General features: G+C 40.2%; 1 protein-coding gene across 2 annotated transcripts in view; it reads left to right on the top strand.

Moving 5' to 3' along the window:
* The first annotated feature begins 2,313 nt into the window (after positions 1-2,313).
* Positions 2,314-9,582, top strand: part of otud5a (OTU deubiquitinase 5a) — a 37,721-nt gene continuing 30,452 nt past the window's right edge. Inside the window, exons 1-2 of one of the 2 annotated variants that reach the window (XM_044350497.1) lie at positions 2,314-2,996; positions 9,203-9,296. In XM_044350497.1, coding sequence (XP_044206432.1) covers positions 2,403-2,996; positions 9,203-9,296 — 688 coding nt within the window. In that variant the 5' untranslated portion in view covers positions 2,314-2,402. The remainder of the gene's footprint in view (positions 2,997-9,202; positions 9,297-9,582) is intronic. The other variant, XM_044350498.1, reaches the window with a different exon arrangement.

A 9,582-nucleotide genomic window follows, 5' to 3' on the forward strand; every position in this document is an offset into this window, starting at 1 on the left:
TTCCAGTCGTTTCATATTTGTTTATGAAATTCCGATAACTTCAGATTAAACTCTGGAAAATCAAAGTCACGTCTGTCAGATTCTCCAGTTTCCTCAAAATGTTTTCCTCTGGATGTGAAAGCAAACAGATCAGACAGCTGAGCTCCTTTGTTCTCCATCACTGACCGTCCCTCCTCCTCCTTCCTCCGGTTGCTAGGCAACAGAAACAGACCTGATGTAACAACAATGCAGCCTGAACTGGACGAGAAGATAAACTGACTGAAAACCTTCCTGAGTAGTTTTTTGTTTTTCAGGTATTTTTGTGTTCTGATGTTGTGGTGTGAGAATGTTTTAACATCATCTGTTACACTTTTTAAAAACTTCATTTACAACAGATAGATATAAAAAAAAGTCTGGTTATACAAAAAATAGTGAAAGCGAAGAACAAACTTTCAATTAACTAAAGTTTAATGTAAAAAATCTTCTTCTTTTTTTGGTTCTTTTGGATCTTTAATCAAGATGTCAAAGTCTTTGAGTTCAACAACAGAAAAATGAAAGTCGTCTTTTTTATTGTAGTGTGATGTGAAATATACAAGCAATGATCAGCAACAAATATTCATCATTTATTGCATCAAACTGCTCGTTTTAGACAGAATAATGTGTCTGTATGATGAGAAACAACCTTCACATAACACACTTTTACACATATTCACCGGGAAAACTGACAAAAAACATGAATAGTTAGATATTTACTTTATTTATGTATTTATTCATTTATTTTTTAAAAATTTCCCCCTTCTATGTATTATTTTGGTTTTATTGAATGTAAAAAGCTTCCTGCACAATCTCTTTGCTAATTGTTTTATTTTATTTTATTTTATTTTATTTTATTTTATGTCATAATTGAATTCCCTGGCAATAACACAGTACTCCAATCAAAAAATATGACGTGTATTAATCAAACATTCTTCAACATTATTGTAAGATTCAAGAGCAACAGCGCCATCACGTGACCAAGTAAGAAAAGAGCAAGAAAGACTCAAAACAAAGGCGGCGTTATGTAATAAATAAAAAAACCTTTCAGACAATAATTAAAGACAGAACGGCTCCTTCATCCTGTTTTTATTGAACACTTTATTAATTTTGTGAGCAAAATAATTAAGAAGATATATATATATATATATATACATAAATATGTACATATATCTTATTTTTTGGAGCCAGCGGCGTCGCCCCCTGCTGGTCATTATGCAGCTTTAAGGCACTTCTGCATTGACCTCACTCTTCAGACCCGGAACTACCTGCTTTGTTCATTATTGAGAACTCAGAAATGAGCGTCTGGTTCATTTGATCAGCTGTTTTCAGCCTTCAAGATCACAGTCATGACTGTCAGGAAGATTCATCCTTAACTTATCAAAGAGTTTATAAAAGTAGTAAAGGGTTACTATGAGCTTTATTAACAAATGACTAATTATTTCCTTATACTTGTACATCCACGCACTGACACTGTTTTTGGTAAATAACCTTTATTTAACAGAAAACATCAAACATATGACAGCAGTAAGTTTACGTATATTTTGTCTGTTTCTTGACATCTTCCCCTGAATCCTTACATATAAAAGCAATGTTAAAGTTGCTCAGCAGCCATTTTGATTCCATCAAACTGCAACATAATTACTTCATATGATTCACTGCTTCAGAAAGCTTCATTTCTCTTCATTTCTCGAGATAATTAATTTGTAATTTCGAGATAACGGCGTTACAAAATAATTGCATCAGCTTCCGTAGGATCCTGTAAGGTAGGTGTGATGGCTCCCTTTTTACCCCCCAGTGAGCCGATTGGTCAATGGTGACTGAAGTAAACTTGCTCCGGAGCAGGTTAACTGTTCAGTTTAGGTTACCATGGTGATTTATCCCGGTTGAAAGTGAGCCAGCTTCGTGGATACAGGCCCCCCCTGTGTCAGAGGAGTAAAAGAAAAGAATAGTTAAATAAGTTTACAGGAGTTAGAAGTTTTAACATTTTTTTGTTTGTACATTTAGATATGGAAGAAATGTATTGTTTGATATGGACAAAAACATAATAATTAATAATAATAATAAAGGTCCGATGAACGGCATGACGTAAAAAAAAATGCCGTCGCAATCCGGAAGTGACGTCGCGGCCCTCCGTCAGCCTGTGTTGATGTTTTGTGGACTGGACGGCAGGAGGGAAGAGGGAGACGCGTTTTGTTTTTGTTCAACTAAAACGTCGAAAAGAAGCCGCGTCGTTGTTTCTGCCGCCCGTTTCGGTTCGTTAGGAGCCTTAGCTCGGTGATTGGAGGCGGACGGCCGGGCCGGAGGGCGAACACACCGACGCTTTTGATCCAGAAAGGGAGGACTCGTCCCCCGCTGACCCCCTCCCTGCCTCCCCGCCTCACACGACCATGACGATCCTGCCGAAGAAGAAGCCCAGCTCTGGGGTCGGCGTCTCGGACCACGCCGATGACAGTGACCGTCGGAGCGGCTCCGACCCGCACCAGCACCCGCACCAGCATCCGCACACGGGGCGAACCGGAGCCCGGCCGAGGGCTTCCCCTCCGCCGTGGTCCTACCAGCCCGCTCCGCCCTCCAGTAGGGACGACCGGCGGAGCATCGAGGCGAGCTCCCGGCCGCAGCAGGCCTCTCCGCCGCCCGTCGGCTCCGTCTCCCCGGTAGGGCCGGGCGACGGTAGGGACAGCAGCGGCGGTATGGTGGCCGGGGCCCGCGGGGAGCTCGTCGTGTCGGCCGGTGTGGTCGGCTGCGGCGGAGGCATCGGCAGCTGCTGCTCCGGGCCCGGGCTGAGCAAGAGGCGGCGGCAGGCAGGCACCTGCTCCGGCGGGGTGGTGGCGGCTCTGGCCGGCGGAGGCCAGCCCGGAGTGACCGGGCCGGGAGGAGTTGGGTCCAGCCAGGACACGGAAGAAGGAGCCGGGAACAACAGCGAGGACGAGTACGAGAACGCCGCCCGGCTGCAGTCCGTGGACCCGGCCACCGTGGAGCAGGTAGGAAGCTAACGTTAGCTGAGAGCTACGAGCTAACGAAGCTACACAGCTACACTCTGAACACATAAAACGGTTACCGATGTGTCAGATAATTACAAAACATATCACAAAGCTTTTAAAACGGTTAAACAGGGTTTTAGAAGCAGAAGTTGGCGAATTATACTCAGTATGTGTTAACAAGGTAGAATAATGTTCTCCAGTGTCAAATATCTTTTTACACGATGCTCATGTAAAGTCCTGTTTTGGTGTCTGTTCAGAATCATCTTTGTGTTCATCTCAAACACGGTTCAGGTCAACAGTTCAGCCTCCTCTCGTTAAAGTGCAGGTAACCATGGCAACAGTACAGATGCTGCAGCCTCTGTTAGTAGTTAAATTAACCGGTGAAACGAAACTTAACCATCTGTTAAACTTGACTACACACCAGTGGAGGAAGCAGTACTCACATCCTCTACTTAAGCAAAAGTGTCAACACAACAGTGTAAAAATACTCCGTTACAGATAAAAGTCCTGCATGAAAAACCTTTTTTTTTTAGTGAAATATTACTACTTAATCTCAAAATATTTACTTTTCTTGCATAAAATTATGACTTTTGTTAAAAGCTTCAATACTCCAATACAACATGTGTATTTGCAGCTTAATATATAAATAAATAATAAGTGTATAATAATTTTAGAGTATTTTTATGGGGTTATATTGGCTGCAGTTGAAGAAGTATTCAGACCCTTTACTACAGTAAAAGTACATTATGAGTTTGATGTAGTTAAAGTATTGCAGTAAAAGTACATAAGTATTATGAGCTTGATGTAGTTAAAGTATTGCAGTAAAAGTAGTGGTTTGGTCCCTCTGACTGATATATTATTATATATGACATCATTAGATTATTAATAGTGAAGCATCAGTGTTAGAGCAGCATGTTACTGTTGTAGCTGCTGGAGGTGGAGCTAGTTTACACTTTTTGGTTATCTGTAATCTGTCTATTAATTGTGATGGATCAGACTGGATGTATGAAGTCAGTTTAGATGATGTCTCGTTGACAGAACCGTTCAGGGAGAAGATGATGACTAATTGCTCTTTCATTTAAAAGAAACGACTCCACCGGTTCTGCCTTTAATCAGGACATTTTGAAGTATTAAAGTAAATAGTGAATAATTAATTAAAGCAGAGCAGAAACAATTTATTGATAAGCCAGTCAGCAGAAATGAAGTCGGAAATGGATCCAAGCAAATCTGGAAAATAAGTGTGTTTACATTCGCACAAGTATTTTGGTCGTGATCGGGAGTAGAGCCGCAGTGATTACACAATTAATCGATTACTTGCCAGCTATTAAATTAATTGTCAACTGTTTTGACAATTAATTAATCGCTTTGAGTCATTTTTTAAGAAAAGATTTTCAAAATTTTCTGACTCCAGCTTCTTAAATGTGAATATTTTCTGTTTTTTTTTAGTCCTTTATGACAGTAAACTGAATATCTTTGTGTTTTGGACCAAACAAAACATTTGATGTCATGTGATCGACATTTTTCACCATTTTCTGACATTTTAAAGACCAGACGACTAATTATCTAATGCAGAAAATAATTAACAGATTTATCAATAATGACAATAATCATTAGTTGCAGCTCTAATTGGGATTTTTGACTAACATGTTTATGTTTTTACACATGTAAACAATAGAGCTGCAATAATTTACGATTTGTTGATTGAACAAAAATGAATCAGCAGTTGGGCTGCGAGTAATTATAACAGTCTGTAATATAAACAGTCCATAATATAAACAGTCTATAATATAAACAGTCTATAATTTGTCTATAATCAACAGTCAAAAATCCATAAATATTCAGTTTACTATCATGTAAAACACAGAGAAGCTTCCTCACATTTATGTTTGTTTGACCTTTTTGCTTAATAAATGACCGAAACGTTGATTTGATTATCAAACTATTTGAGTTAATTAGTGTTGATTGACTAATCTGTTAATCATCTAATCGCTGCAGCTCTAATCAGCAGCTATTTTGATAATCAATGAATCATTTATGTCATTTTTATCAAGAAAAGCATCAAACATTCTCTGGTTCCAACATAAACTGAAGATATTTATGCTCTGAGCTGTTTGTATGAAGACGTCATGTTGGTGTCTGGGAACCTGTGACGAACCTTTTTCACGGGTTTGACACATTTTATAGACTAAATAAATCGATTAATCGTAATTATAGACAACAGATGAATCAATAATGAAAATATTTGGTAGTTGTTCAAGTAAACAACACATCCTGCTTTCAGAAACCTGGATTATTCACTTTCCAACACCTGCGCAGGTGTTTCCTCAACTCAGGTTACAGAATAAAACATGAAACATGATTAAAACTTCAACGATTAGTCGATTAATCGGTTAGTCAATCAACAGGAAGTCAACAATTGATAATCAGTTAATCACTTAAACAAATTTTTGAAGCAAAATGTGAATATTTTCTGGGTTTCATACACTTAATAAAGTGATGATTTTGTGGTTTTGGACTGTTGGTCACAAACACTCCAGTAACGGAGAAAACAAGTAGATTAATTACTAATGAAAATAATCATTAGTTGCAGCTCCAGATATGATGTTAATGTTGTGATGACGTCGCTCTGATGAGAAACTGTAGATGCCAGTTTTTGAGTTTTTAATCATCAAGATTAAATCTTAATTTTGTGTAACTGTTGTTTTCAAAGCAGGTGATGTTGATGGAAACTGTTCTTTATTTATAAGGAAAGTTCGATACCTAAATGACTAACATACCCTCGCTGAGCACTTTATTAGGAACACCTGTGTAATCTGATGCAATAATCCAACACAATAACTCTGCCATAAATTCTACTTTTATGAAGCTTTTACATTTTTAAGTTGTTGTTGTCAGAAAGGTGATAACTCTCCTTTATGTTTATTATTGAGGTGGAAGTGGAGGCTGGTTTACATTATATTGAAAAGTGTTCCTAATATTTTGCTCCCCTCGTGTATGTTAATCAAAATAATTCGACTTGCTGCAGTTGATGAGAGAACAACCTGCAGGTCTTGTTTTCATATCACGTCACACACACGTATGATGTCGGGAACATGTAACACCACAGTGATCGATCATCAGACCTGTCCGTTAAACCGTCAGCGAGTCGCGTTCAGTCTGAGTTTTGTTGTTTTGTTTTGTTGCAGATTCACTCGTGTTCGTGTTGAGATGTTTTTCAGCTTTTCTTTGGCAACCTGCGACTGTTTTTAACGCAGCGATTGTTGTGATATTTATTGCTTTTTTTTTTAATTCGGTTTTGATGTGTTTGAAAGGTAACATAAAACGTAGCTCATGTTACTGGTGCAGAATTTATTAATGAGGTAAAACTTTATTGAAAATACACCTTAAATGAACAGTATGATTAATCTTTCATCAAGGCGTTCACGTTGGGAACCACTGAACTACATGAACACCTGCGGACTGACTGCTGTTATTATTATTATCATTATTATTATTATTATTATTATTATTACATAGTGTAGCTGTTCTCATTTTCATTCTGTGTCTGACTGTCTGATATTTGCGGCGTCTTCCGGCTGCTGCCAGATGTGACCAATAACTGGTCTGCTGTTGTTCAGACATCTGTCTGTTAAAGAGCTTTTTGTGATTCAGACAGAGGAGACTTTTACTTAAGTGTTCCTCACAGCTTCATTCAGACATGACAGGATGTTTACAGACAGCGAGAGGAAGCAGCATCACTGCTGGAAAACAGCTGTGAGTTAAAAGTTTTATAATGTGAGACAGTTTTCTTGTTTTTCTCTCTCTCAGGCTGCGTCGCCGACGGATGTTTGAAGTCTTTTATGAATGAGCGTCGTTCTACGGCGCCGCTCGCAGAGGATCTGCTCATACGTTTTCACATCGGTTTCGTCATTTAAAGGGGACGTTCTGCCTTTTGTGTTTCCTGTTATTTATTTATATCCTGTTCTGATGTCAAAGTTACAAAACTCGAGGTGATTGTATATAGAAATGCTGCCTGCAAGTCAAAAGTCAGGGCTTCAACCTGCTCTGAACGCTTTGTTTGCAACGTTTTTTTTCTACCTTGCAGACGAGCTGATTTCAGTTCGTTGCACATGAACACATAAACAGCCGTCTGTCTGTAGCCTTGGTTGCTAAGGTGGTTGCTAAGGTGCAGTGTTTTCCCTAGGTTGAGTGGTTTGGCATGGCGGGGGGTGGATTTCTCCGTTCTCTATTTCTCTGTTAAGCGTCGTCAGGTTATGCTAACCCGTCGTTGCTAACTTCGGAGCTAACACCCTTCAGTTTTCCAGCAGTTGTGGAAACAACAGACGTGACTTTTCTTGGTCTTGACAAGCTGCAGCATTTATTAACTGACACACTGTAGTCTGTACATTTACCGCCAGACTGACAACTTACTAACAACAACTAACGTTAAAAGTAAAGTTAAGCTTTGCTGTTGCTGCTTCCCGACTCATTTTAAAAAAAAGACGAGAGAAAGAGAGAGAGCAGCAGCAGTGGTCGAGCGAGCTAGAGAGTGAATGAAGAGAGGGAGCGCTGGTAGCGGGAATGCCGGTGAATCAGATCAATAAAACGTTATTTTCTGATTGTTTCACAGCGGACAAATAAATACGCTCACACACCCCCCCCCCGCACACCTCCGCTCCATCCTGTGGCTGAACGCTGCACCGTCTGATTTGCTCCGCTTGCATTCATCGTCACTTTTCTGGTACACTGGTACTGCCCTATGCCTTAAAAGGAGTTAAGCTGCTTGGAGTTGCCCAGGCAACGACACAGATGTTGACTCACTTTTGAAACAGCGCTGCTCAGAATGAATGGATATTTGGCGTTATTTTTGGCATTTAAAAAAATATTTTTTGGCCTGGCGGGGGTTGTCGTTGTACTATTATAGGGGAAACACTGAGGTGGTTGCTAAGGTGGTTGCTAAGGTGTTTCCATGTGTTGTCCACTCTCATATTTTGGATTTCAGCTCAAACATGTACGGATGGATTTGAGAAGTTTACATTTCACATAAAGATCGAGAAAAACGAGTGAAATCTTGCTACTGTAGTTTGTTTGATGGTTTGTTTACGTTGTCGGCCGAGACGCAGCTTCCTGAAGCCGACCAATCAGAACAGAGTGGGCTCATTGGGAGGGGGGGGCCTTAAAGGACCAGTATAAGATGAAAAAGGAGTTTTTAACTGGAAATCATGTAAAGATATTCCAGTAGAGCCCCAGAATATAAATATAGAGGCTGGAAATGTGCAGAATATGTTCTATTTAATGTTATTAGAGAGCAAACTCTGCTGCCTGTTGTTCAGGGTAGTTTTATAGACTATTTGCCAAAATCAATCCTTTAAAACATATCTGGATCAGATATCTCGGGACATCTGCAGTTTATTATACAGTGTGTCAGTTGGTTTGTATAATATTTTCCACCAAAGCACAACATCAGCTGATAAGAGCCTTAACTAAAGGCTGGTCCTGCATTATCAGACATGCTGTACAAGCTGTGGATATCCCCAAATATATTTGTGTGTTCAACCACGGTGAGTTTGGCCCTCGAGTCAGTTAATCCAGCCGCAAGCATGAATCTCCCTAAAGACAGACAGTACTCTGTGTGTCTCTCTGTCTCGTCTTCATCACGGTTCAAATGACAACTGGAAACATTTCAGCGTGTTCAGCAGAGACACGTCTCCACTTCTGTTTCAGCTGTTTAATCCACATCTTTTGTGTCTGTGAAAGAACTTTTAACTGTGTAGCAGAGAAAGCAGAGAAAAAAGAGACGTTTGAGTCATGCATCCAGCCGAGACTGAAGGTTAAAGATCTGGGTTGATTTTCATCACTTTTATTAGTAATAATAACACCGAACTCACCAAGTTAATATCTGAGACACAGACTCACCTCATGTTTCAGTGTTGACTCATCGTACTTATCGCACTCAGTTTTTTTTTTCTGTTCAATGAGGGATTATAGCAACATTTTTCAGTTTAGATCATCTGGACAAACTGTCTCTCCTGTGGGATTCTGGGTAGTAAAGTCCTCCCAGCTCAGCTTTAATGTGTCTGTTTACCTGTAGCTGTCCAGCTGACCCTCTGTGTTTATGTTTGTGTGTGTGTGTGTGTGTGTGTGTGTGTGTGTGTGTGTGCGCGTGTGTGTGTGTGTGTGTGTGTGTGTGTGTGTGTGTGCGTGTGCATGTGTGCCTGTGTGTTCAGCAGGAGCACTGGTTTGAAAAAGCTCTGAGAGAGAAGAAAGGCTTTGTCATTAAGAAGATGAAGGAGGACGGAGCGTGTCTGTTCAGAGCTGTCGGTGAGTGACACACACACACACACACACACACACACACACACACACGTTTGCTTAGGTCATTTTTGGGGACATTACATAGACTTACATTAATTTCCTGGAGACTTACCCTAACCCTAATAATAACCACTGATCCGAACATCAGTGTTTTACTAACTGGGGACGCAGCTTTTTGTCCCCAGTTGGACCAGCCGTCCCCAGTTAACAGGTCTTTTTAGTCTGAAATGTGTCCCCAGATGCAGCCTATGACAGAAACATACAGGCCTGGTGTTTTCAGGTGTGTCTGCAG

The sequence above is a fragment of the Thunnus albacares genome, chromosome 5, assembly GCF_914725855.1.
Source record: "Thunnus albacares chromosome 5, fThuAlb1.1, whole genome shotgun sequence".
Lineage (NCBI taxonomy): Eukaryota > Metazoa > Chordata > Actinopteri > Scombriformes > Scombridae > Thunnus > Thunnus albacares.